General features: G+C 39.2%; 3 protein-coding genes and 1 non-coding gene across 9 annotated transcripts; 1 reads left to right on the forward strand and 3 right to left on the reverse strand.

Moving 5' to 3' along the window:
- The first annotated feature begins 2,077 nt into the window (after positions 1 to 2,077).
- On the forward strand, positions 2,078 to 6,461 carry LOC122290796 (asparagine synthetase [glutamine-hydrolyzing]). Its single transcript, XM_043098455.1, has 13 exons — positions 2,078 to 2,356; positions 3,136 to 3,274; positions 3,524 to 3,619; positions 3,786 to 3,927; positions 4,041 to 4,231; positions 4,453 to 4,614; positions 4,701 to 4,781; positions 4,873 to 5,094; positions 5,185 to 5,319; positions 5,434 to 5,514; positions 5,606 to 5,692; positions 5,802 to 5,909; positions 6,016 to 6,461. Exons 1-13 carry the CDS (start codon positions 2,277 to 2,279, stop codon positions 6,253 to 6,255), a joined length of 1,764 nt encoding a protein of 587 aa, XP_042954389.1. The 5' UTR covers positions 2,078 to 2,276; the 3' UTR covers positions 6,256 to 6,461.
- Positions 6,462 to 6,935: 474 nt separating this feature from the next.
- TRNAH-GUG lies at positions 6,936 to 7,007 on the reverse strand. The gene has a single exon. It is a non-coding gene; the product is annotated as a tRNA-His (tRNA).
- Positions 7,008 to 7,343: 336 nt separating this feature from the next.
- LOC122290821 (protein PMR5-like) lies at positions 7,344 to 10,341 on the reverse strand. The gene is made up of 5 exons (XM_043098485.1): positions 9,736 to 10,341; positions 9,478 to 9,649; positions 8,914 to 9,092; positions 8,634 to 8,792; positions 7,344 to 7,816 (listed from the first exon to the last, which is right to left on the reverse strand). The coding sequence occupies exons 1-5, from the start codon at positions 10,071 to 10,073 to the stop codon at positions 7,477 to 7,479; spliced, it is 1,188 nt and encodes a 395-aa protein (XP_042954419.1). The 5' UTR covers positions 10,074 to 10,341; the 3' UTR covers positions 7,344 to 7,476.
- A 2,428-nt stretch (positions 10,342 to 12,769) lies between these two features.
- Positions 12,770 to 27,074, reverse strand: LOC122292088. Of its 6 annotated transcripts, XR_006236848.1 has the most exons (12): positions 26,822 to 27,073; positions 24,306 to 26,279; positions 24,024 to 24,153; positions 23,830 to 23,918; positions 22,877 to 23,106; positions 22,380 to 22,466; positions 22,206 to 22,305; positions 20,823 to 21,030; positions 20,619 to 20,745; positions 13,295 to 13,340; positions 12,931 to 13,177; positions 12,770 to 12,799 (listed from the first exon to the last, which is right to left on the reverse strand). XR_006236848.1 is itself a non-coding variant. In XM_043100298.1 (11 exons), exons 1-11 carry the CDS (start codon positions 26,915 to 26,917, stop codon positions 13,040 to 13,042), a joined length of 3,225 nt encoding a protein of 1,074 aa, XP_042956232.1. In that variant the 5' UTR covers positions 26,918 to 27,073; the 3' UTR covers positions 12,770 to 13,039. The 6 variants fall into 6 exon arrangements, 4 of the variants coding, with proteins under 4 accessions (XP_042956232.1, XP_042956233.1, XP_042956234.1 ...); XM_043100298.1 differs by having other exon boundaries at positions 12,770 to 13,177; XM_043100300.1 differs by lacking the exon at positions 12,770 to 12,799 and having other exon boundaries at positions 13,036 to 13,177; positions 13,295 to 13,332.
- Between the last annotated feature and the right edge of the window lie 692 nt (positions 27,075 to 27,766).

The raw sequence follows: 27,766 nt of genomic DNA on the forward strand, positions 1-27,766 counted from the left end.
TCAAGAGTAGTTCGTGAACTTAGACCAAATTTGCGGATAGATGAACTCTTGCATGGCATGCGAATGGCCGGCCGGGGACCAAAATGATCACGAGGAGGGTAAGATATATGTATTGTTTTCTGGTCGCATGATTTATTCACATCAATAAATATAATTGTATGTTAATAGGTTATAATAACTATGACTCTGGACCATGCATGCAAACGTGAACGTGACATAAGGCTTAGGGTCGTATGGAAATTGAAAGGCTGGGTCTACCACACCCACAGGCTAGCTACAGCTGAGAGCTTCCGCTAATCAAGTTAAAATATATTTTTTTATATCATTTTTTAACACTTTTTAAATATTTTTAAAAAAAGAAAAAATTTTACAATATTATTAAAAAATATTTTTTTAATCATTAAGTAAAAAAATTAAAAAAAAAAATTATAGCAGTAGCTCGAAGAGATCTCTAGCTTTTTTTCAAATTGAAAAGACCCACATATGTACATAATATATAATTCACCATGACGTGATTCCAAGACCATGAAGGCCGGTGGTACTGTAGAGCTTCCTTAAAAAATGTTGGACCCCAAAAACAAAAGAAACATATATATAATAATAAGAAATGGGACAGCATGTATTATTTTAAAACACAATGCATAATTAACTTGATATATTTTTTAATAATTTATCTTGAAAGAGTCATGAGAATCTAGGGGATAAAACCAATAAGCAATCATTTATATCCCCACTTTAAGAACCATCCAAGTGATATATCTTCAAAGAATTTGTCTGCAAATTGATTTCATTGAACAGTTTTAGTTTGTACCGAGTTTAATAATGCATTCCTTTAAAAAAATTAAAATATTATTGAACTATTATTTTTATGAGAAAAGATATTTGAAGATCTAGGTTTTTTAAATTGCATAAGTCTCGCACGATTTTTTTTGTAACAAAAAAGGATAATGTTGAGATCTACGCACTACAAAAAAAATAATCATTTTTGAATGATTATATGCGACGATAATGATTATTTACGGTTAAAATAAACTCATTTTAACATAAAGTAGTTATTTTTTCTAAAAATAACTAGTCACAACTGAATAATTTTCTTATAATGACATAAAAACTCTATTTTTTTAAAGAAATTATACGATAATTACACATTTCAAGACTGTATTGCCACCAAAATCAAATGGAATTTAGTGGCGGCTGTGCATTACCTAATTAATTGATTGTTTTGATTCTAATGAATCTTCTTAGCTTTGATCATCAGCATCTTTTGATTCTAAAAAAGTCATGTTGAACGGTCATTGGCATTAATGGAAGATGCTTAGCAAACCAAATAATTGCATTCAGAACTACCAAAATTAGATGGTTCATATATATTCTACCATTTTTTTTTAATATAAGAAATCAAACAAAATAATTGCATTGAGAGAAAGTTTAACCTCTTGGCCACCAAATTCTGATGGTTCATATCTATCTTACCATTTATTTTTTGGTAGAAAAAAATGGATCCCATGATTTTGATCAATTTAAATAATAGCCAAATAATGTTAATTACCAATCACATTATCTCTTATAAAAGAATAAAAGACTCTTAAATTCTTCACATATGCATTGTTTTATCACCACGTACTTGCATAGGCCAAAACTGGTCATTCAAAGCCACGTCAGAAACTTGACCAAGTCTTAGGCCCCACTATTCTAGTAACTGACACGTGGGCGGTTGAAAAAATTGTGTGGAAAACTATTTCTCTAATAAGACTTATGACTCTTTTTACGGTCTTACTTAAACTAAAGAAAAGACCACTGCTGACTCAGCACTAAGACTTCCCGAATCCCAAACGGATAAACCCCACCTTAGAAACTGGAGCTTTGGAACTACCAATATAAATCTCTTTTTCCTGTTTTTTTCAACGAAAAAAAAAAAAAAAACCGCAATGAACAGTAATATACTTGATAACACGTGGCGAAGACGGGGACAACATGGGCAGCGGGACCAGAAAGGAAACATGATTGAACGGTGTCGTTGAGGTCCATTAGCTCGGACTCGGAGCTCCCGCGCTATAAATAGACGTGGCCGAGATGGTAAGAACTTACTCCTTCAAACCAGAGTACGTGGCGTTCCCTCCTATATACACTCCACCGCCTTCTTTTCTCGTTCGTTGTTTTGAAGTACCTTTTTAGCTTTCAATCGAGTGGTCGAAAAGATCGTAACTCTCTTTCACCTATATTATTTTTATTAGCAAAAACATTCTTGTTATTGGTCTTAGGTTCTGCAATTCACAATGTGTGGAATACTTGCTCTTCTTGGCTGCTCTGATGACTCTCAGGCCAAAAGGGTTCGAGTGCTTGAGCTTTCCCGCAGGCAATTATATCCCTTCAACTCTACTCTTCCTCTCTCTCTATGGTTGTTTATCTTATCCGTTCATGTTTCCTTAATTTGCCCCATTCTACGCTGCTTCTTTTTAGGTAAGCATGACAGAAAAATAGTTGGCTTTTTCAACTTCTTTGGAGGTTCAACAAATGACAAAAATTTTTACGCAAGATTTTGTTTGCCATGGAGAACATCTCCATTTTCCTTTTCTCAAGGCTCCTAGAAATCGAACTGTTTTGTATGTCGGCGAGTATATTTTGCATAGTTTTAAAGTATAAGGGGGAAAAAACCATCATTATCTGAACTTAATCAAAGCATGGACATGGATGGTGTTGGTCTTACAATCCGTATGCAGTGACTTACTGTGGGGGCAGAATTCTTCCCCATCAACGTCTGATCTTGACCGTGTTGATATGCTGGTCCCACGCTTATGCTGTCCTCAGAGAAAGTCTCATACATCAGGGAAATTAATTGTTTTGAATGACGAAATTTCTTGCTCCATCCCAATTGCTGCTGTATGGCGGAGAAAAAAGGAAAAAAACATAGTCGCCACATGGGGGCACCCATGTGGAAAAAACTGGATAAACTTACGGGGGATAAGTGATATTAAAATATGGAAAGGATAAAAATTTAATCATGGTAACCGTGTGGGATGTGGGTCCATGACACATTACTACGACTAATGGTGGATTTTAAATAAAAATGGTTTAGCTTGTACGAGAAACCAACAACCTGCAACTCTGAAATGGTTTCCGTTCTGCTTGTTACAGATTGAAGCACCGTGGTCCTGACTGGAGCGGGCTGTATCAGCATGGGGATTGTTATCTGGCCCATCAGAGGTTGGCCATTATTGATCCCGCTTCCGGTGATCAACCTCTCTTCAATGAGGACAAGTCAATCGTTGTCACGGTAGGCCATGTTCCCAATTCATTCATGATAGTGATATTCATTCATCAACTTTTTAGCTATCAAACTTTCATTTTCAGCAGCTTTAAAATTTTGTTTGTTAGTAGCGTAGAGGAGAAGTAGGTAGTAGTATATTGCCCTGCAATTAGATTAATTTGTTCGGAATCCAAGAGCTTTTTTTCTTTTTCTTTTTTTTGTTGATTTTTTTATTATAATTGCAAAATTGATGGATAAGTTTGTGTTGAACATCAGGTAAATGGAGAAATTTACAACCATGAAGATCTGAGGAAGCGTCTGCCGAATCACGAGTTTCGAACTGGCAGTGATTGCGATGTTATTGCCCACCTGGTGGGTCTTTGGGATCTTTTTGTACTAATCGATATCAAACTTGATTCATAATCTAAAGAAGCTTTAAGCATTTTGACACATATGATAATTTCTTGTTGAACTAGAACATATAGAGGACATGTGGTTCTTGTTTAAGCAGTAATAGTCTTGCTAAATCTTTGTGCAGTACGAGGAGTATGGAGAAAGTTTTATTGACATGTTGGACGGCATGTTTTCTTTTGTTCTACTGGATACCCGCGACAATAGCTTCATTGTTGCCCGTGATGCTATTGGAATCACCTCCCTCTACATCGGTTGGAGCCTTGATGGTAATGTTTCAGGGGATTCTGTTTTTTGAGTGCAGCCATGGCAATATATGTTCTATCTGCAATTTTGAACTGAAATTGGTGTTAGAAGCTTAACCTTATTCTATTATGTTCAGGCTCGATTTGGGTGTCGTCTGAACTTAAAGGTTTAAATGACGACTGTGAGCATTTTGAGAGCTTTCCTCCTGGCCACTTATACTCGAGCAGAGAAGGTGGACTAAGGCGATGGTACAATCCTCCTTGGTTCTCTGAGGCTATTCCCTCAACCCCATACGATCCACTTGTGCTGAGACGTGCTTTTGAAAATGTGAGATTCCTATACTGTTTCCCAAGAGGGACTCAAAAGTTATTTCATCAGTCCTTGTAATTCTATAACTTAACCCGAGTTTCTTGAAAATGGAATTTAACAAATGCTTCCTTTACTTCGCGGTTGGAGTCACAGCTCCAAGTCTCGTGAGAGGGTTCTAGATTTGGTTAAGATAAAGAGAAATTTTGTGACTTTGGCTCATTTGCGGATTTTATGTGCAGGCTGTGATCAAACGGCTGATGACTGATGTGCCATTTGGTGTTCTGCTGTCTGGGGGCCTTGATTCATCTTTGGTTGCCTCCATAACTGCCCGCCACTTGGCTGGGACAAAGGCTGCCACGCAATGGGGAACACAACTCCACTCGTTTTGTGTCGGCTTAGAGGTTTGTTGTAAAATTTCAAGATAATCAATTATACTGCAGCTCAGGGAAGCTTCTTTTAGTCTTAGACCAGGTTTTTTAATAAGCAGGGTTCCCCAGATCTGAAGGCCGCAAAAGAAGTTGCAGATTATTTGGGTACAGTTCATCATGAATTTCACTTTACCGTTCAGGTATTAAGACAAAATTAGTATTTAAATCTCAAGCTTAGCCTCGTTTTCGTGACCATCCAAAAACTAACAACTTTTGTCTGTGTTGTGACAGGATGGGATTGATGCCATAGAAGATGTTATATACCATATTGAAACCTATGATGTTACAACGATAAGAGCAAGCACCCCTATGTTTCTTATGGCACGTAAAATTAAATCGCTAGGGGTGAAAATGGTGATTTCTGGTGAAGGTTCTGATGAGATTTTTGGTGGATATTTGTACTTCCACAAGGCACCCAACAAGGAAGAGTTCCACCAGGAAACATGCCGAAAGGTACCATAATCTTTTGATGCACAAAGATCGCTGATATATGGGCTGTGGTAGCATGAAAGATTATATGTTACATTCTGTTCTTGTATGCAGATTAAGGCACTCCACCAGTATGATTGCCTTAGAGCAAATAAATCAACATCTGCATGGGGCTTGGAAGCTCGAGTTCCCTTTTTAGACAAGGAATTCATTAACGTTGCCATGGATATTGATCCCCAGTGGAAAATGGTACAGAATTAACATTCGCTAAATTGAGTTTCCTTCATCTTTTCCATCGGAACTAAGATCATTAAATTACAAAATCACACAACTGGGTTTACCATCTTTTTCAATCATTTTCAGATAAAACGAGATGAGGGACGCATTGAGAAATGGGGTCTAAGGAAGGCTTTCGATGATGAGGAGAGTCCCTATCTGCCAAAGGTATTGCAAATTGAACAATAAGTTTACAATTCAACCTTACTTATCAGAATGGTAACTACATGGCTAACATGTCCTCCTCGATTCCTTGCAGCACATTCTGTACAGGCAAAAAGAACAATTCAGTGATGGAGTTGGCTATAGCTGGATTGATGGGCTCAAAGCCCATGCTGCTCTACATGTAATGACCCATATCACTTGCTTTCTGCTTTTTGGAACCTTTTTTAGTTTGTTAACTGATCTTATTTAACTGTCGTGGCTGATGATTAGGGCTCAACTCATACTTTCAGGTAACTGATAAGATGATGCTTAATGCTGCACACATTTTCCCACAAAACACTCCCACCACAAAAGAAGCCTACTACTACAGGACCATTTTTGAGAGGTTCTTCCCACAGGTGATGAAACCGACTTAACTTAGCCAGCTGACATTAGTCTTGAACGTGGATAACATCGAGAACTAACTCAGTTATGCTTGCCTTCATTTTCTGTTTGGTCTTGCAGAACTCGGCCAGGCTTAGTGTCCCCGGTGGAGCGAGTATAGCCTGCAGCACAGCTAAAGCTGTCGAGTGGGATGCTGCATGGTCGAACAATCTTGATCCTTCTGGGAGGGCTGCTTTAGGAGTCCATCTTTCTGCTTATGACAAGCAGGTCCCCTCTGTCAGCCCTGGCATATCAGAGATTCTTGATGATGTACATCTGAAGATGGAAGTTAGCACTCCAGGAGTTGCAATCCAAAGTTAGTAGGCCTATGGAGGACATAATTATTTGTGACTTGATCCATTTGAGTCACTTTGCAAGCCCTGCTATATTGAAAGGGATACTTGATGTTAAGAAAGAACTATTATGGTGTTGTAAGGATGATGTGTGATCAACGTAGTCTACTTTTCCTTTTGTACATAGTTTTTGAAGTGTGCTATGAATATATTTCATCTGTTTTTAAGACAAAATGGGAAATCTTCCTTCTTTATCTCCAACTTCAAAGATTACTGAAGTCTGATATGATTGGCAATACTAATAACCAATAGGCATACCCAAAATACTATAAAGAATGATTCTTATATGTACATTAATGAACCATTTTTGTTAGCATCTTTCTTATGTTGGTTTTTGACCAAGTCTAGAGTGCAGAACTCAGCCAAGTTTAAGCAGAAAGATCAATCCCAAAAGCTTCCGAAACGACAGAAAAACTTAAGCGTCTTTCTTTACAAACTAGCCCAAACTCATTGCACGGTTAACTCCAAGCAAAGCTTGTTAAACGAGGCCCAGGCCGCTTTTGAAAGTGGACCTCGTTTCAAAAGCCTAAAAGAATTAGAGCGATTTGTCAACAAAGAGCCTCGCTCCGCGGAAGTTGGGCTTGCAAATGCAACCATCTCCTGGAGCTATGCATTTTTGCGAAAAACACAAAAAATACAACGGTAGATTGTGGCTGCTGGGATTCGAGCCCAGGTCTCCACGGCCACAACGTGGAATTCTTACCACTAAACTACAGCCACTTATTTACGGGATATTGTGTAGATATTATAAGATCTTTGCATATGACATACACCACTCACGAGAAAGAAAAAAAATTGAAATAAAAAAATATTAATAATTTAGAATAACGTGAGTTGGTCAAGATTTTGAGATTTAAATTAAATGGCTAAGATCTTGTCACCTCAGCATTTATCATGTATGGTATGAAACAACTTTAACACGAGAATATTCTAACATCTGAACCTTGGCAATGGCAATATTACACGCAATGAGTGTTGAAATGGTAAGAAATTTCCTGATTACTTTCTCCACTAAACAACTTTTTTTAATTTTTTTTTTTAAGAAAACAAATTCTATATATATATATAGTCTTATTTCCCAAACAACATGCCTTGCCATTAATTTACAAGAGAGAGAGGTGCAATTTTGCACTCTCTCGCTAAATTTATCACAACAATTAAAAACCATAGACTAGTAATAACAAACACACTAAATCCAGGAAAACAAAGTATTATAGAACAATTGGTTCCAAGTATCAGGCAATCCAGGAAGGCACCAATGGCTACAATCGGCAGACCTTGCAGGGTTGGCTCGCTGCTTGGGGCTTAAATCTCCGCTGTAGATGGAAGGATGGCCGTCTTTCCTCAGCTCAGATAGCATGGTTATGTCCAACATGTACGCAGGGCTACGCATGTCCCTAATCACACTGTCCACCACCCTCATTTGATCAGGGTATGTCCCCGGATACGTTGTTCCTGTAATTGGTACTGTTTCTCCGTAACAATTCTTTGTTGTTGATGCTGTTGAGCCAACATTCCATTCACCTGGGCTGCCAAAAGTCATCCACCAACACATTTTAGGTGTCTAATCTGCCTAAAGGATTAACATTATGGAACTTAACACAGCAAGCAGATATTTTGATCTGGTAACTGAACTTGAAGATGTTGGATAATTAGAACAGACCCCTGTCCTTGTTACTAAACAGTACTAAAAGGGCCATTACTAATTGGAAACACCAGGTGGGCCACTGTGATTTCGAGTGAAGCACAGAAGCTAGTTTGTCTGCCGACGGCATTGCATGTGCTTGGTGCCACCGACAGAAACCTTCTTTTATTGATTTGTTTTTTTTCCTTTCCCTTTGCAGAACTATCATTTATTGTTGTCATGTTTTCTTTCTTGTTATTATATGAATATCATTTATCCTCTGCAGCATCCAAAAATATTATATACACTGAAATATTTAAAAGAACTAGTCGTTTTAGAAGTTCCCTAGGATTGAATGCCTCCCATTGCTCCCAACACTAATCTTTCCCTAGGATTGAATGCCTCCCATTGCTCCCAACACTAATCTTGTTCTCTGCTTTTTCTTATTTCTTTGATAAAGAAACTTCACGGGACTCGGAGTATCGTAGACCACATAAATTTCTAAGTATTTAAGGCTTTAAGCCACACTATTCAACAAATTGGGCCCAGTACAGCCCAACTTTCAACTTTAATTTTATAAACAGCTCATATTGGAGCAATTTTTTAGCATTTGAAACTAGCAGTCAAGCACTCCAACACACAATAATGAAGCCTAGATTTTCACCCAACGCAATTATGAGAGAGAGAGAGAGAGAGAGAGAGAGAGAGAGAGAGAGACCCACTTGTAGTGTGTGGGAGAGATGGACATAAAGAACACTTTGGTTCTGGTGCTGTCAATGTTGGTGTCTACCCAATTGGCCCATGTTCTAAGTCCCTTGTCCAAAGCAGCCAACCGATCCATATCCTGGTAAAATTTCCCTCCTGATTCCATGTAATCCCACCTGAAAATTATCACCTTAAAACCTTTAGTTAAACTAGTCAACCTCTTAAACATATATCATACACAAATAAATTGCAGACGTATGTTTTTTAAGTTGAAAACAAGGGCAACAATTTGCCAACCCTTGAAGGGATCCTTTGTGGCTCCACCAGTGACCGGTGTTAAAGGACAGCACATCGGCGCCCCGCCAAGCGTTGCCGTTGCCGGACATTTCTTCCAGCCTCAGAACTCTCTTTCCTTGTACCATTTCTATGTCAACCAGATATGGAGCTCGGTAAAATGATATGGACAGACTATAATCCTGCAATAATGTTGTAGCGAAACACAATTATGGCTAGTTTGTATAGACTATAATTCTGGGCCCAAAAAAAAAACAAAAGGCTTAAAAAAAGGTGGTTAGTGTGTTGCATATAACCAACCAGCAGAATATAATACTGACAGCTTTGTTGGGTCTTTCAACAAATTTTCCGACTGGTTTTTGTATTATAAGAACTATATCTCTATCATTAATTCAAGGATTCATGAATCGTGACGTAGATGAGTCAAAGGGCTTGTGGGGCGTGGCTACCAGAAAATCATTCGTTATTTTTAGCTTTATCTCTTGGAATTCGTAAAAGTTGAGAAAGTAAATGCGAACTTGTAAAATTATTGAAAGAAAGACAGGGAGGGTCAATACTGAGACTGACCAAGAACTTAAAGGTTGAGAGAGGGTCGCCTCTGAAGATTTTTGTTGGGGTTGTAGGAGCTGCAGCTGAAATCATGCAAATCAAAGATTCCCATTGATTCCGTCCAAGCGAGTCACCCACAAACATCACTGTTTTCCCTCTCATTCTCAGTAGAAATTCAAGTCCATTGAACCTACCATGAATATGCTACAACAAAAGTCATGTACGACGGAAATACAATAATCCTACTGTTGCAAGAAAATGTTGCAATTTTTTTACCTGGGGAGCTTACAATTAAGGGGCTGCCATCGATACTTGAGGTAATCGGAGTCTGGCCGACCGTACATTTGGCAGTTGAACTCGGGGTCTATGATTGGACAGTTGGAAGATTGGTATAGTGGATATGTGTCATCACGAACCCAGGTGCCAGCAAACAATGCACAAGTGCTTTGGTTGGCTTGGATCATGGGACGTCTGTGCTGGTGGTTGTTATGGTGGCTTCTCAAGCCGAATAGGAGAGCTGAGGAGGCTCTGCGGGGTTGAACCAGAAGTAGACAGAGAATTGTTAAACACGACCCAAAAATAAAGCGAGAAGATTCAGAGGATAGAAGAGCCATTGCAGAGGCTATTAGGAACGAATGAAAAAAGCAAAAGCCAAAAGGGAGGGAGAGGGGCTACGTCCTATATATATATATAAAGGCCGGAGGAAGAACCTAAGAGGAGGAGGGGATGCGGGGTGTTTGGTTCTGTGCAATGCGGTTTTATAAAAGAAATGGAGGGTGTCTTGTTTTGTTTTGTTGTGTATGTATTTATGCATGTGAAGGTAGCTAAGATGGGTTCACGTGAGTTAAATGTATTGACGGCGGTGTGCCTGTGAAGCTGGTTTGGACCTTCACAGGCACACCGCCAAACAGATCAGAAAGACTCACAACTTGCGGCTTGGACTTAGATTTTTCCATATGATTTTGACGGTCTATGTTTTCTGACATTGTATGAAAGAAAATTAGTACGATTTAAGACAGACAAAATTTAAGTAAGACCAGGAATATTATTTTCATCTTTATTACTGTTTGAGGAGCAACCAAACATAAAAAAGTGATTATTGAAACAGAAACCCCAGTTAAATCTGGTTTCATTCACGTCGGTTTTTTATACTAAACGGTAGATCTTCTTGAAAAGTCAAGACAGTGTTTAACAAAAAGGCTAAGAGAGTAGATAACCAAAAAGAAGCCAGTTGGGAGATGGGGCCAAGGATATTGACCATTGTTAAAGCTAGGGTTGGCTGAGGTCATCCCACTTGGAGCCATGGCCCTGGCCCTCCCTCGTTTGCTCCTCAAAGTTTGATTTCCCAACTCCAATCACGAAAAGGAGGCAGAAGAGGACGAATAGTTGCAGCTGCATTTTTTTTGTACACCTTTCTATCAAGTATCGAAGTAGACAATTGCTCACAGCAAATCTTCTTGGCTTTCCTAAATTCCTTCTCCCACATAAATAGAACGTCATTCTCTTTCACTCTTCTTTTAAATAAAATCCAAGGAAATCTTGGCATCATCTCTACCAACCTCCAATTACACGAGTTTGAGGTGCTCCTTTTAAAACCTCAAAAATGAATCCATGCATGTAAATCATGTCAAGGTTGTAAAGCACAATACAAATTGAAATTCAAATCCCATTTGGTCTGTCAAAGATGCTGTCGTGATTGAGAGATTTAAATTGCCTCTAAACTTTATGGGTTGAAATTCAAATATAGCATTTCTTACAGCAATCAATGATGGCAGTTATTTTATAGAACACAACTGTATTGCATTACAGATTATAATTACAACTTAGGCCACGTGGACGAAATTATCAATAGCATTTGCAAAAAAAAAAAAAGGACAAGAAAAGAAAAGAAGGAAGACATTTGGTAATCGGGTTAAGTAGAAAGAACGAGTTTCGAGAAATGGGGAAGAAAATTCAAATCTTAATTGTATGGTGCATGTTACCTACTGCCATGTGATTAGGCAATCAGGAAAAACATTAATCATTATAAGACAAACATTGTATGGGGTCTGGGGTTGTGGGAATGGTATCTCAGCAGTAGACATATAACATCAAACGGCAATGTGTCTCTACTTTGCCACCCAAAGGAGTCCTAAATAATGTTTTTGTTTTTTTTTTTTTTTTTTTTTTTAATTTTCTATAAAAGTCATAAAAAATAAATGGTAAGGAGTAATACTACATGGTACTTTCATCTCATTACGTGAAATCACTGAAATGTGGTATTTTTATCATTTTTGGATTATTTTTTATTTTCCTTATAGATAAATTCGAATGCTTTGTATATTTTTGGATTATTTAACACTTCATGTGGGGTGCGGAATTGGATATCAAACTTTGTCAGTAGCATGCTTCTCAATCCTGCTGAGTTGAGTGATATATAGGTTTCGTGTGTCGGATGTGAAGTTTTTTGGACCAATATTGCAGAGGATCTGCTGCTGTTTTTCTCATTCTACAGATTGGCCTTACAATTATTAATTTATTGCACATTCGAGGAAAGATGCCGTGTCGTTTGCTCATTCATCAGTAGATAATAAATACAGTCAAGCAAGTGTACTCTTTTTGAAGAAAATAGAATTCATTATTAAAAGGATAATAATTTTTTATTTACAAAAGAATGATATATGCTTTACAATTCTTTTTTTCACATCTAATCAATAAAATACTGTAACGCCATTAAGAAAAATAGTTTTCGTGATTCATATCTTTTGAATCTGACATGATTATCCTCCATTTAAAAGACTTATAAAAGAATTATAAGTGTATTATTACTCTTAAATGAGCGTCCAAATGAGATTCAAGGGTGATTTTGCCAAACAGTTGTAGAGGAAATTTGAAATCAAGTGCCCCAACATAAAAAGGTCCCCTGCTTTTTTGGGCGGACCAAAACCAATAGGCAAAGGGCTTGGATTTAAGCATTTTCTTGATATGCATGTGATCCCATTGCCAAAAATGGTTTCGGCTAAGTTGTCATCCAAACTCTGCAAATGAAGGGAGGGGGCCCTCCCCAAAGCACCGGTCCAACATAGCGGGGCTAACAAAGATAATCGAACCCCCACCAAATATTTTTGAATCTTGAATCCATTATTTGCAGTAAACTGTATGGAGGAGGCAACTGACCTTAGGAGCATGGTCCTCCCAGCCTGCTAAAGCAATTTTGATTTGCAGCCTGCCAGTTTTAAGACACTTCTCTGGTATGCTGTTGTAAAAATCTCTTTTGTTTCTTCCCTTTAAGATTGTAAGTCCCAGATATGCATCCTATTTTTGCTGTAGATGTTTGTATGCCTACATTTCTACACCAATACTATGCATCCAAGAAAAATAAAAGTTAGCTCTATAGTCACGTCTCTAGAACCTCGAAGCTCCTTCCTAATGTATTCTGTACAATCATCTCGTGCAGCAAAACTTGAAGTACTCAAAAGTCTAAACAACTACCTCATAATTCTTCTAGCCTCACCCTGACAGGCTAGACCGATTTTCACTTCACTGTGCTGTGATCGCATTTAGTTCGATCTATTTTGTTTTCTGGGCAATAGAACCAAGCTCAGCTTCTGTGGGATGATACCCTCCTCCGCTTGTAGCACTTGAAATCAGAATCACTCTTTTTTCCGCCTGTCTTGTCAAAATTAGCAGCTTCGAGCAAGCACTCTCTACTGGTTTCGCTGAGACATTGTTGATCCACCTTTGGACAGAGATTCAGTCAAAAAATCTTATTTTAGAAGAAAATAGGCATACCAAAATCAGGAAAGGAGAAGGAAAAAAGAAAAGATTTGTTCCCAAGGTGAAATAACATGACAACCGTATCGACTGGGCTGATACTACCACCTCCTTTGGTGCCTGCAGTCCTGAAAAAAATCCCCATGGTCAGCAACATAACCTACACCTCCACATATATGAATACCGAACAGGATTATAAAAACAAGATTTATTTTTCAAGCAAGAAATGTACAAGGAAGGAAATGACCAATCGGGTAGGAGGTAAGTGGCTTATTCCCGCAGGAGCAGAAATCACCTGAAGACACATGTTTTTAGAATGGACTTGATGACCAAAAAACCTACACCCACCAACTAGACAAGAGAATAGGGGAAAGGAAGGAATAAAGAAGGAAAGGAAAACACATCTGTGCTCACCAACGACCTAGTATGCCAGTAAGGGTTAAGCACTAAGGGATATGGTTGGATTCTAGGCTTAATAAGACCAGCGTGTTTTTAAGAAAACAGAAAGTTTAATCTATGAGACAAGTTGCACATAAAACTTTGAAAAAATGATTGCATTGCCTGGTTTGTTACACAAACTAAACCTTCTCATTTCATCTCATATAATCATTACAACTTTCTCAAATTTTCATATAAAATATAATAAAATATTTAACTTTTTTAAATTTCAAAACAAAAATAATATTATAATAATATTTTTTTTTTTTGATAATTAAACTAATTTTATTGATCAATGGCAAAGCCAGTATTACAACTCTAACGCCCTAGCTAGGTAGGTACATTAGAGACAAGAAAATCATGCATGGCCATGCCATCAAAATCCACAGACACAGCCCAGTTACAAAGTGTTCTGAAAAATAAAAGTTTAAGCTCCTCTACTGATCTTTCTTGGTCCTCAAAGGTCCTCTCATTTCGCTCCTGCCATACACACCACATGATACATAGAGGGATCATCTTCCAGATAGCTTTAATTAGTTTTCTGCCCCTTATATTTGACCAACTAGCCAGTGCCGCCTCCACAGTTTTAGGCATAACCCAAGCCATATCTAGTCGTAAAAATACCTCATTCCAAAGGGCCCTTACCGTATCACAGTGTAGAAGGAGATGGTCAACCGACTCTCCCCCTCTTCTACACATGCAACACCAGTCCGCGATAATGATCCTTCTTTTCCTCAGATTATCTGTAGTAAGTATCTTTCCCAAGGATGCAGTCCACACAAAGAAAGATACTTTGGGAGGAGCCTTATTTCTCCAGATTTTTCTCCAGGGACAAGGAGTGGAGTGCTCCTGTGTGAGGGTCTTATATAAAGAGCGAACAGAAAAAATACCTTTGTCTGTTAGAGACCACCTCAACACATCCTCTTGCTGGCTATTGGGTCTTATGGAGTATAAAAGGCCGTAGAAGTCCTCAAACATACTTAGTTCCCAGTCTTGTGCAGCCCTACTAAAATTAATATTCCAAAGAATCTGACCCCCCTCCAACTCCATGACTTCTGCCACTGAAGCATCCTTATCTCTAGCCAACTGGAACAGAGGAGGGTACAATTCTTTCAAGGCCCTACTAGCACACCATACATCTCTCCAGAATTTGATTCTTAAACCCGTACCCACACAAAGCTTTACATGTCGATTAAAGAACCCCCATCCTCTTCTTATATGTTTCCATAACCCCACACTATAAGCTCCCCTTACTTCTCTAGTGCACCACTCCCCCCATAAACCGCCATACTTCTTCACAACCACCAGCTTCCAAAGGGAATCATGTTCGTTGGCAAATCTCCAAAGCCATTTGCCTAATAGCGCTCGGTTGAACATCCTTAGGTTTCGAACCCCCAAGCCTCCCCCTGATATAGGTCGACACACTTGCTCCCACTTAACCAAGTGGAATTTGAACTCCTCCCCCAAGCCCCCCCATAAGAAATCTCGTTGGAGCTTCTCAATACGAACCGCCACACTTGCTGGTATTGGGAAAAGAGATAAAAAGTAGATAGGTAAGTTAGAGAGTGTACTCTTTATCAATGTAGTCCTTCCCCCTTTCGACAAATACAACCTCTTCCACCCCGCCAATCTTCTCTCTATTTTTTCGATAACTGAATCCCACACCGCAGACGCCCTCGAAGCACTCCCTAAAGGAAGTCCCAAATAAGTCATAGGAAAAGAAGATATCTTACACCCCACCGTTCTCGCTAGGTGTCGAATACTAGAAGCCTCCCCTATTGGCACCAACTCTGATTTTTCCCAATTCACCCTTAACCCAGAGACGGCCTCGAAGCAAAGGAGTAAAATCTTTAACACTTGCATCTGATTTTGCTCAGCTTCACATAGTATGAGTGTATCATCTGCAAACAGGAGGTGAGAAATGATAATTGTTCCCCTGTCCGTGTTGCCAATCGGAATCCCGTTTAAGAGTCCGTTTTCAACCATAACCAAGAGCATCCTACTTAGAGCCTCCATAACTATCACGAACAGAAAAGGTGACAAAGGATCCCCTTGTCGCAATCCACGAGAACTCTGGAAGAAGCCTACTGGAACTCCATTTAACAACACAGAATACTTTACCGTAGATATACACCAGTGTATCCACGGCCTCCACCGTTCCCCAAAACCACATCTCCTTAGCAAAAGTAGAAGAAAATCCCAATTAACATGATCATAGGCCTTTTCCATGTCTAACTTGCACATGATTCCTGACTTTCCCTCTTTCAACTTGCTATTAAGGCATTCATTGGCAATTAGTACCGCATCCAAGATCTGTCTGCCCTTCACGAAGGCATTTTGGGGTTTAGTAATAAGCTGTCCCATAACCTCACTCATTCTGTTTGCAAGTACTTTCGAGATTATCTTATACAATCCATTCACTAGACTAATAGGCCTAAACTCCTTCAAATCCATAGCCCCCACCTTCTTGGGAATCAGTGCTATAAAAGTGGTGTTTAGACTTTTCTCAAATTTTCCAGCCATGTAAAACTCCTGGAAAACCTTCATAAGGTCCTCCTTTAATACATCCCAACAATCTTGGAAGAAGCCCATGGAGAAGCCATCCGGTCCTGGTGCTTTATCCCTGGCCATCTTACTCACTACCTTAAAGACCTCTAACTCCTCGAACTCCCTTTCCAACCGAGAGCCGTCAGTCGACCCAATAGTATCAAATTCCATCCCATTTAGGGAAGGCCGCCAACCCTCCTGCTCTGTCAGTAGATTCTCATAAAATTCAACTACGTGATTGTGAAGTACCTGCTCATCTCTACACTCTGCACCATCCACTATCAGCTTCTCAATATTGTTGTTCCTCCTATGTGAATTTGCAATTCTGTGGAAGAAACTTGTGCTTCGATCTCCTTCCCTCAACCACAGTGCCCTGGACTTTTGCCGCCAAGACATCTCTTCTAACAGAATCAGTCTCTCAATCTCAATGACCAGCTCTGATCTCCTATCTTGTTCTTCCTGAGTGAGTGGTTGTACCTCTTGCAGCCTCTCAATCTCCTGTAGTTCCAACATCTTGGCTTTCCTGTTTACTTCTACGTTGCCAAAAGACTCTAAGTTCCATTCTTTTAGATCTCTTTTTAGGGCTTTCAATTTACTTGCAAAAAAGAAACTGGGAGTACCATGGAAATAATAAGAAGACCACCACTGTTTGACCCTCTCCACGAACCCTTCCGATTTTAGCCACATATTCTCAAATTTAAACGGCCGACGACCATTATGAACTCCTCCACAATCAATCAGAATAGGCCAATGGTCGAATCCAATACGGGGCAAACGTTTTTGCCAAACACATGGGAAATGGCTTTCCCATTCTGGAGAAATTAAGAACCTGTCCAATCTGGACCATGACTGATTATTTGACCAAGTGGCAATTCCCCCCGCAAGTGGCAAGTCCACTAAGTTCACATCAAAAATAAACTTCGAGAATTCCTCCATGGCTGGTCGCAATCTTCTGGTACCCGAAACTTCACTCGGGAATCTCACCACATTAAAGTCTCCCCCTATACACCATGGAAGTCCCCACCAGGAATGAATCCCTGATAGTTCCTCCCACAAAAGTTTTCTTGACTGGTCTAGATTGGGGCCATAAACACCTGCAAAAGCCCATGAGAAATTATCGGAAACACACTTAAAAGAGCATGCTACCACATACTGCCCAATGCAATCCTCCACCTTCTCTACCACCCGTCTATCCCACATCACCACGATCCCTCCGGATGCTCCCTTTGATGCCAGGAATGACCAATCCACATGATTACCCCTCCACAGGCTCCTCACAATTTTCCTATCAATCATTTTCAGCTTGGTCTCTTGTAAACATACAATATCCGCCTTCCACGCCCGAAGTAGATTCCTAACCCGTAGCCGCTTATTTGCCTCGTTTAACCCGCGGACGTTCCAAGTCACAATTTTAGGCTTCATTGAGGAATGGACAGCCCCTTCCCTTTCACCCTTCCCCTACTAGCGCTGCTCTCAGTGTTCATCAACCAATTTAATCTTTTAAGTTCCCTATGCTTCTTCGATTCACCTTTAGTATTTTTATTGTGACCCTCTTCGATTGCTGTAAATAAAGCCATGAATTGCTCCTCATATCCTTCACTTTCAATCCCCACTAATTTTTGAATTTCCTTCACCTTATGGAAGACCCAATCTGAAATAATTGGTTGCGTTGGTAGGTGGAAGTTCAGCGGCATCGGTTCCTCCACCCTACTAATCTGCAAACCTGTAAAATCTCCTTCTACTGGTAGATCATCCAACCCCAACTGTCCACACACATCAGGGAAGGTGAGTTCTTCCCCCTCTTCCTCCACCGAAAGCTCCACCTCCTCTGAACTCCCCTCCTCTTCAACCGCTGCCTCCGTTGGTGTGATAGAGGCCTCCACCGACGGAGAGGACCCATCCCGATGTAGTCTCGGGCCCGTTGCTACACTTGGTAGCGTCAAATCATCACACAAAACCTCCGGGAACTCGACGACAGTCTCCAGCACCACTGTCGGCGAGGTCTGTGTCGTCTCCGGGACCATTGCCGCCGATTGCTGCCGCGGTGAAGACACCAGATCCTCAGATGTGTTGCTGAACACCGGGTTGGAAAAATTACCCGGGTTTGGGTCTTCAGAAGAGGACCTGGCCTGAGGAGGTCCAGGCCCTCCACTCGTGGAAGCCTTGTTTTCGTTTACTGCTAAAGGGCTACTGAGCCCCATACCCATCTCCAGGCCCACAGCTTCCAACCCAACGAGAGACCCAGCCTCTGTTCTTTCATTAAACCTATCCCTCTGAGACTCCACCAAATCAGTCACCATTCTGTCATCTTCCCTTCTCCCTCCTTTTTCCACAACTAGCCCGACAAATACTCTGACTTCCTCCATCTCTTTCTGCAGCTTCCTCAACTGCCCTTGTAGCTCCAACAGTCTTTTACTGGACACCCACGTCTCCTGTCCAACCAGCCTACCACCCTCTACATTTCGGTGTTCCCCCCCACCAACGTGACCTGCACTTCCAACAGACCCCCTCTGCGCCCTTCCCTCCCTGAGAACCTCCTTGAAGGTTCTGGCCACCATGTTTGAATCCCTCTCAACTTGATACCTCTGCCCTCTTCCCCCTTTTCCAGACCCAATCCCTTTTATCTGAACCATCTCGGTAGCCAGGTTTCTCATTTTCCTCCATCCCCACCCATCTGCACATTCTGGAAAACAGAGCAACCTTGTTCTTCCATTCTTCCCGTATTCGGCAATGGACAAATAACGCCCACGCCTATTCGAACACCGTTGAGCAACAAAACTGCGATAACCCTCTCTAATTACCGAGTACACCTCCTTCTTTCCCCCCTTAAGGCAATCCTCCAATATTTTTACAATCCACCAGGTTGTATTTCTGCCCACCAACAAGTCGTACCTCTCCTTCCATCCAAGTTCAGAAAAACGAATATTAACTCCTTCCTTTGTGAGGATAAACAACTTGGACTCAACAACAACTTCACGTGATACCATTGCACTCTCCAGAAACTGTAAAGACTACACCAGGAAAACAAAAACACCTCGCCGGAACAGTAACTCCTCGCCGGAACAGTAACACCTCGCCGGAAAACAGCTCAGACAGATCCGGCGAGGACCCAGACTGCCCAGAACCTGCCGATCAGGCGCTGCCTGTCACCTCGCCGGAAAACCGACAACCCTCCCCTCGCCGGATAACAGCATATCTCCCCTCGCCGGAAATCAGCTCAGACAAAGCCGACGAGGACCCAGGCCACCCAGAACCTGCCGACCAGTCACTGCCTGTCACCCCGCCGGAAACCAGGCTCTCCCCTCGCCGGAAAACAGAAGACAGGTCGCTGTTCCGATGGACCAGGACGACGCTGGTTCTTGTTTACCGACGACGACAACGGGACGACGAGATCTGGTATGTACGACGGTGTACGCTGGGTTCTCGAACGACGCGGCGGGTCAGATAACATATAAATTCAAGACCAATAATGATATTAACTTACTTTAAACTCAGAAAATCAAGAGCTATTATTATAATATTATAATATTTTATTCAATTTTAAACTTTTATCTCATCTCATCTCATCTGTATAATCAAACGAGGTTGTCAAATTAGACTTAGACATAAGTACCCACTAGAGCCCGAATGTACATTAATTCTAACCGTAAACTTCTTACTGGATGGACTTCTGTTAATAGCTGCAATAAGAGCAAATTCAGCATGGGATGGCATTAAGAACTTAGAGAAGGGATTCCCGCATGTTCTTACCTTTTCTTTTTTCCTGCGTGTAAATTACTTAAAAGAAGGCATTAGTTTTAAGTATCAACTACTCATTTTAATATTATTCTGATATGGAGCAGTAGAAGCTTTACCTGCAAAGCATAGTTAAAATTGTGGAGCAGGCTGCAGTCATATTGTATGTATCTAATTTCAAGGTTTGCACGACTACACACACAAGCAAAGAGTCCCTTTTTGGGAAGTAGCAGGAACTGTTATTTTTAGAAGGGTTGAAATTTATTTATTTGTTCAAAACTCTTGAATTATGAAGTGAATCAGTCTTCATATCATTTTTCAATATTTATTGAGCCCAAGTCTAGCCAATTGTGTTGAATTACAGTATTTCTGTATGGTTGGTATAAATTTTAGATGAAAATCAAAAACAGAAACGGAGAATGGAATAAGAACACTGCTTCGATGGGGATTTGGACCTCTGCATTTAGGCCATAGCAGTCCATAAATGTATTCAACCCAGGGCGTTGACTAGTTTTATTATTGGAATATGAATTGTTATATTATAACAACATCCAGAACAAAATATTTCATTTCATATTCTTAATGTAGCACAGATTTGGACACTAGGATTGAATGTGATTGTCTGTGAAGATAGAATCCTATATTTTTTCAGTTCATACACATAGGAAGTGAGAGGTTAGACATACGTCACTAATCCCTGTTTGACAAACGTGCTCTCATCCACTTGTTCTGATTGATATACTTCAGATACGGCACTGAACACATCCAAATCAGTATCGTCCCTGGTTCCACAGACAAGATCATGCTCTGTTCCTGCCATATGGAGTATTTACATAAATTTAGTGATTTACTTCCCTTTGTAGAACGTACTTGGAGGGTAAAGAGGATACCTCTTGATGGGCTTGAATCAGTTGGAGGGTTCTTTCTTAGGAGTTTCTGGCACATAACGGTATCTGGGAAATCCAAGAAAGTATAATCCAAAAATAGAAATCTCTCCAAACTTGTCATCTTTGTAAACCCAAAAGAAGTAGTCCACGTGTTCAGAACACTAGGACTTGCAGGCAAAAAAAGCCTCTCCACTTCGAGTTCCATGAGCTTCTGCATTTAAGGAAAAAAAAAAAAAAATGTAGTGAAAATCATGGTGAGAAATTACTATATATCACATCTCATCTCATCTAAACTGTGTAACCAAACGAGACTTAAGTCTGTATTCCATACTTATTTTAACAACACAAGTTAAAATTTGTGGGGCGGGGGGACCTTTTGCTTCAATTTTTTTTTTTTTTTTCAAAATTCTACTTCAAAAATTTATCCAACCATTTCATTTTCAATTTATTAAAAAAAAAAAGGTAAACAGAGCTGAGAAAACAAAGATCCATAGTACATTATGTACAGGTACTAGGGCAATCAGCAACCATCAACGACAAACCACCATAAGCGAACTAATACTAATCATCAAATGTTTTAAACAAGACTTCAAAAGACTACAGAAAACAAAAACACTTTTTTCTTTTTTGTAAAAGAAAGTGGAATTAGGGCTGACGTCCACTTACAACAGTAGAGAATATCGTTTTGAAGATTGCAATTTTGAGAAAATACTGTTTAAAGTTGCATTGAATATGTATAAAACTAAAAGTACACGTTAGCAGTCATAGAGGATTGGAATTGAATTGATTAAAAAAAAAAAAAAAACCTTTTGGGTGTGTTTGGTGGTGGAATAGGCAGCTGGAATGGATATGGCTATTATAGCCATTCCATGGAAATAGCTATTCTCGAATATGAGGAATCCAAATATGAGAGGAATAGGTATTCCGGTGGCATCGATGTAAAATTTATAAAAACACATTTTTTTCTTTTAAAAAATCTTGTAGGTGGCCATTGGCATCCCCCAACTGCCCGCCCCACCAAGCCACCCCTATGGCCACAATGGGGTCCACCCCCATGGCCAATGGGTGGTCCGGCCAACCCCTAGGCTTTGATAGGTGGCAGAGACCACCATCTTTATTTTTCTTTTTTTTTTTAATAATATTTTTAATTGAAACTTTTTTCTTTTCTATTTTACATTCAAATTTAAAAATAAGGATAATGGCATTTTTGTAAATTTACAGAATGGTGAAATTTGGATATTATAGAAATTTCACTTCAATTACATTGAGATATTCATCATTTATCACCAAACAAAAGAAAATGAATGGGTCCTTCAATTCCTAAAGGAATAGGAATGCCTATTTGAGAACCAAACATGTCCTTAGTCATTTTTGCAACGTAGTTACCTTTTCCAGCTCATTCATCAAGATGCGGCACATTCCACGTCGACGATATCGGAGTCTAGTCCCAACAAGCGGTATTTCTGCCACCTTCCCTCCATAGATCCTATATCAGGACAACAATTCAGAATAGTAGCACACTTTGAAAAAGCAAAAAACTGAGGGATTTTATAGACTCACCTTACAGAAGCCACAGCAATCATTTCATCATTTCTCTCCAAAAGCACTGTGTAGAACCCTTGAAAATTCAAACGGTTAAGCTCGGACCTAAAATATTTCAAAGCACAGAAATTATGGTTTAGTGCTGAAAATTTGTAAATTGCAGAGGCACAGGTGGCTGCCACAAACATAAGAGTTTTAAGATTTAGTTGGTATACCAAATTAAATCAATGATTTATAATGAATCAATTGATCCATTTTTTCTTAAACTATGTTTAATGGATACTTTTCTTTTAGATCACGATTCTATTCATAGATCATGGTTATATTGTTTTTTAGACTATGATTCCATCTTCATTTGTATTTTCAACACTGGTAAGAGTAAATGAAAACAATGCAGGAAGAGATCATAGATTAAGTAGAGTATTATGTGCTAGGAAATAAAATAATTATGTACCGTGCTAACATAAAGGAATATAATGAAGTAACGAACAAAGCCAAAATAAAGAACTTCTTACCCTCTGCTAAAAATAACATCTTCAACAAGATCTGTGCAAGTGCGAGGTTCCTTAATAGGTTCGAAACACTCATGCAGCACACCGAGAGCAACACTAAGCTTGCTATAATTCTCTGACAAGGCCTCAACATCATGACTATCAGGCGTCATTGGCTTTAATAATGTCCAAGACAGAGTACCCTCACCCACTGGACTTGGTTTGCCTAAAGTCTTTTGGAGGCCCAAAAATATCTGCAAAAACAAAATGAATATAATACATCCATGAACTACTGAAAGAATAAAATAAAATTAAAATCATACACATATGCATCCTATTCCCAATAGAAAATAGAAGATAACAGCCACTTATGCTCGCTCAATTTGCTCTTTTCATGTTTTTATTAATTGCAAATATATCTGTAATAAATATTTCTGCAAACTCAGATTGCATTAATGATATCATAATTACCAGCTGGAACCTAAATATAGAGATTGCAACCACGAACAATTAATTACAAAGGAACCAATAACTCTAGTCCCCCACTGTTCCATGAACTGCATCATAATAGGAAGAATGAGAAATTCTATAAAGAGAAAAATCATTTTGGAATGCTTTTTAATATTTCCCAAGACAATGTAGTTCTAGCTCAGCATTTTCGCCTTTGCATTTATTCTTCAAACTATTAAAAGAGAGTTCTTGCCCTTGTAAATACTTTAGTCATTTAGGCATGGAATGATCCAATTCCTTATATTTTCTGGTCTTCAAACAGTACCTCCCAAATGTGAAACTCAAACTTAAAATTTGACATGAAAAGCAAAAATCATAAGAGAAGGATACTTTTTTTTTCTTTTTTTTATATATATATATATATATGAATTAAGAGAAACAGCAAAAAGCCTAAACATAATAAATTCCAAAACCAACAGTTGTTGACAAAAGTAATTAATATTGGAAAAAAAGTGGATATAAAATACCTGTTCACACTTTTTGCAGCAAAACCATTTGTCTTCAGGATATATTTCCAGCTTATCGGCTCCTCTATTTCTTAAGCAGCCAATGTGATCTACAGAAAATATACAAAAATGTTATTAGAAGAATGCCAGAATATGGATTTGCATACCCTCAAATAACAGGCAGTTTAGCTTCAGGCAGATTATAGCTAACCCACATTTACGCCCACACTGATTGCATGTGAGAATAGTGTCATCAACCAGATGTTCACAGTTGCTTCTGAATTTCTTTTGCCCACAAATTCCACAACAACATGATGGGCAGAACCAATCACCATCTGGAACATCCTGTAATAAAAAAATTTGCAGTCCAAAAGAATAAAAAAAATCAATGATCTCAATCATATAATTCCTAAGGAAAGGTCTTGATGACTGAGAATAAAGTCCAAGGAATCTGATAACTATGAGTTATGAGATCAGAATTCAGGAAAAAAATCTACCTTCAAATTGAGGCAGCCTGTATGAAATGCAGATGGGCAGTTATCACATAAAATCAATTCACCGCCATAGTGACAAACAGAACAAATGTTGTCATTCTTGCCTTGATGAGAATTTTCCTCTATCCTATCTTCCAGTTTTCTCATGAAGCTTCCTATCTTCTGAGCGCGCATCAATTGCATTTGACAATCTAACAGAGACCTGCCATCTTCCAGAAAAATATTAGCAGCTGGTCTGTGGTTTTTGCTGCCAGCATGAACTTCAAAGTTATGAAGAGTAAACACCATCTCACAACAGCTGCACTTTATTCCAGCACGAGTTATCCGCCCTTCTGCCATTGAATGGTGGCTATCTCTGCTACAGTAATGTACTTTTGCTCTCGGCAACACCACGTTGTTGTCTATCAGCCAACAGAGTACAGTTCGAGGATTGTGGTGTGAGGATCTAGGAGTAACCACCTGCTGTACTCTTTTGCTTGATAAAAGGATACGGGTTGGACAATGACTTTGCAGACCATTTCTTAAATTTGGCAATCGTCCAAACACCTTTCTTCTTTTTAACTTTGTAAGGCTGGCTTTTAACCTCAATGTACGAGTCTTATGATCAGGTAAGATATGCAAACTTCTCTGGCTGTCTGAGATTAAAGAGATCATCTCTGTGCTGGATTCCCTCATATCATCACAGACCTGACGAAGTGAATAGTAACATTTCCCATCAGGTGAGGTATAGCGTAGTCTATTTATGCCCCCATCTCTCATATACTCAATTTTCCAACCCAGGTATGATAGATGCTTCCGCACATTTGTGGTTAAAGAATTCCCAGGCTTTCTGTTATTCATACTTAAATGTGCATAATCAGTAATAGCAATTGGACAGAATGCAGCTCCAGGAAGTAAATCAGGGCCAGCAGGCAGCCAATATTTAGTTTTTCTTAGTGTCAAAAATTTGGGATTCCAATTGATCTTATGAGAATTAGTACTAGAGAGTTCTTCACCAATCGTCACTGAGTTGGTGCTAGAAATTCCATCTGGATTGGAATGCAATACCGGCAAATTCTCAGCTACCAGACACACTGCTTTACTATGGCAAGGAACATTTGAGTCGGCTAAAACTTTTATATCCGACTCATCAACATCCAAAGTAGAAAATAATCCATCCACAGAAGGTTTCTCTTGATCGATAAATGAATCACTACACAACTCATTCTCAGCAGGGACAATAGCAAGAGAGTTAGCCAAATTTGCTTCAGGGCTCATATCAACTTCAACGGTAGTTCTAGCCGACACCAATCCTCCACTGATTTCTTGTAACAAGCCCCAGGGATTGAAAACCCAAAATACATCTTTTAGGATGATACTCAAGTTCTCATCCATGACCTGCAACATCAACTCTTTCCACAAGTCTTTCCTGGTACAGGTCCAAACCTTAATCTCCCCAAAACCTTTTTTCCCTCGTAAGTCATACCATATTTGCTTCACCGAAATGCCAAGATATGCCTCTTGTTCATATTCCTCAATCAACTGGAGAAATAACCAGGTCCCACGAGGCTGCCAATTCTCTGTAACCTCACTCCAGTCCTGAGTTATTCTAAACATGTTAATTCCTGTCTTTAATTCGTCACCTAAATCAGGAAAGAAAATCCTTCTCTCATCCGAACCTTCATTACGATCAAAAACCACACCTTCCCACCAAGCGTCCTGGTAATACACATCCACACACAGACCATAGGGAAGGCCACACTTATTAAACTCCACATGAGGTGGCAACGGCCTTATAGACCCACGATAAGTGTGGCTGTTCGCATTGGCAAAATCAATGCCGTCCAATAAAGGCGAAACATGCACAGCATCCACAAGATTATCAGACCCGTCGTTGCATAGGATATGGTCGTATTTAACACGACGACCTTGGTTATAACATGCGATAACAGTCCCAGGATGCCATGAGCCTTGAAACCCATCTTCATCGCTCCTTACCTGCAAAAGTTTACACCATATAAAGAAATTAATACTTGGAATTCCCAATTAACATGTAGCAAATTTCGATAAGTGAGTGGCGAGGCAACGCTAGATGTGGAGACAAAAAATGAAAGTATTTAGCAAAATCCCCCAAGTCCACGCCTTTGTTCCCCCCAAAAAACCCACCTCAAGGCTTGAAGGAATACCAAACAGAACACAAACTGGACACATACATGGACAAGAGAAACAACTGCAGTGCACAATGTTGCCTAAGTAAAAATAGATAGCATTCACGGAAATGGAACCCAAATGATCAACACACAACTAAAAGGACGGGAGGATGAAAGCAAATAATTAATATAAAAATATAAAAATTTATAATAAACTACGATCGATAACTCAACTGGGTATCCAAAAAAGTTTTAAAAGAGAAAAAAACATGCATGGGCGCTCAGAACCCAAAAGTTCTGTTTAAGACTGAAAAATCGCAACCTATGAATTATAACGAAAAACAATCAAGAAAAGAAAAGACGTTTCTAACAAAAGCGGCATTGTATCACCTCCACTCTTTCACCTATGCCGAGCTTTCTTTCTGCGGCTGGCCTCTTTCGCTTTCTCTTTTTCCCAGATTTTGATACGATCGCCGGCGTTGCCATTGAGTCAACGCGGAGTACCGGCGTTGCCCTTGAGTCAACCGGGAGTACAGCACTTGAAGGAAAGATAAAGAAAAATGTAGCTTGCTCACCAAGTAAACGCGCGCACTGAATCCCCTATTTTTCACGGGAATTGTGTCCGGTGAGTGTAAAAAGAAATCATGGGGCCTTTGAAATTCCACTTTTTCATCAAAACAATAATAAATAAATAAATAAACAGTTTAAATCATTCTTAAAAGCGAAAAATAGAACTCGCATTTTTCCAAGGAGTCGCCAGGTTGCACATGCAAATGCAGATGATTGGCCAAAAGTTGGGTCCATGAAGATTTGTTTCGGCCTAACAAACGAAACCGAATGTTTTATCATTCTTGTTATCATAAGGTCAATCACTATTATAATAGGGTCGTGATAGAGCTATTACTTTATTACTATTCATATTTTAAGTTTATTTATTTATTTATTATTATTTTTTAAGTATTTTTTTAACATTCTTAATCACTAAAAAAAATTTAAAAATATATAATTTTACTAATACTCATATCCTTAATTATTAAGTAAAATAAAAAATCAAAATCAAATACAAAAGAGTAATAGATGGGTAGTAGTAAGATAATAATCCTATCATTATTTATTATAATAATATGGTATGGTAAAGTGAAGGTTTTCGTCTGTTTTTACAAATGATATTAAATAAGATTATATAAGTTGAAATTTCATTCTATTTTGGTCAGAATTTTCCTTCCGGTGTAGTATTCGGTACACTACCTCATTGGTCCGTTTCACTCCAAATTCCAGCCCGTTTTGGTCCGTTTCTGTCAATCTGATCAAATTCTAGCTATTTTGGCCAGAATT

This window comes from Carya illinoinensis, chromosome 13 (genome assembly GCF_018687715.1).
Source record: "Carya illinoinensis cultivar Pawnee chromosome 13, C.illinoinensisPawnee_v1, whole genome shotgun sequence".
Classification (NCBI taxonomy): Eukaryota; Viridiplantae; Streptophyta; class Magnoliopsida; order Fagales; family Juglandaceae; genus Carya; species Carya illinoinensis.

Bases quoted from the DNA above. Each gene is read 5' to 3' on its own strand.
- LOC122290796 (XM_043098455.1), top strand. From the start codon at position 2,277: ATGTGTGGAATACTTGCTCTTCTTGGCTGCTCTGATGACTCTCAGGCC. The intron at 5,320-5,433 runs GTACAGAATTAA...AATCATTTTCAG, and splicing joins TTGATCCCCAGTGGAAAATG to ATAAAACGAGATGAGGGACG. The intron at 5,693-5,801 runs GTAATGACCCAT...TCATACTTTCAG, and splicing joins AAGCCCATGCTGCTCTACAT to GTAACTGATAAGATGATGCT.
- LOC122290821 (XM_043098485.1), bottom strand. From the start codon at position 10,073: ATGGCTCTTCTATCCTCTGAATCTTCTCGCTTTATTTTTGGGTCGTGT. The intron at 9,093-9,477 runs GTCAGTCTCAGT...ACATTATTGCAG, and splicing joins TCTCAACCTTTAAGTTCTTG to GATTATAGTCTGTCCATATC. The intron at 7,817-8,633 runs GTGGGTCTCTCT...GACTTTTGGCAG, and splicing joins ATCTCTCCCACACACTACAA to CCCAGGTGAATGGAATGTTG.
- LOC122292088 (XM_043100298.1), bottom strand. From the start codon at position 26,917: ATGGCAACGCCGGCGATCGTATCAAAATCTGGGAAAAAGAGAAAGCGA. The intron at 22,306-22,379 runs GTGAGTCTATAA...GTCCTGATATAG, and splicing joins ATTGCTGTGGCTTCTGTAAG to GATCTATGGAGGGAAGGTGG. The intron at 21,031-22,205 runs GTAACTACGTTG...CCTTAAATGCAG, and splicing joins TGATGAATGAGCTGGAAAAG to AAGCTCATGGAACTCGAAGT.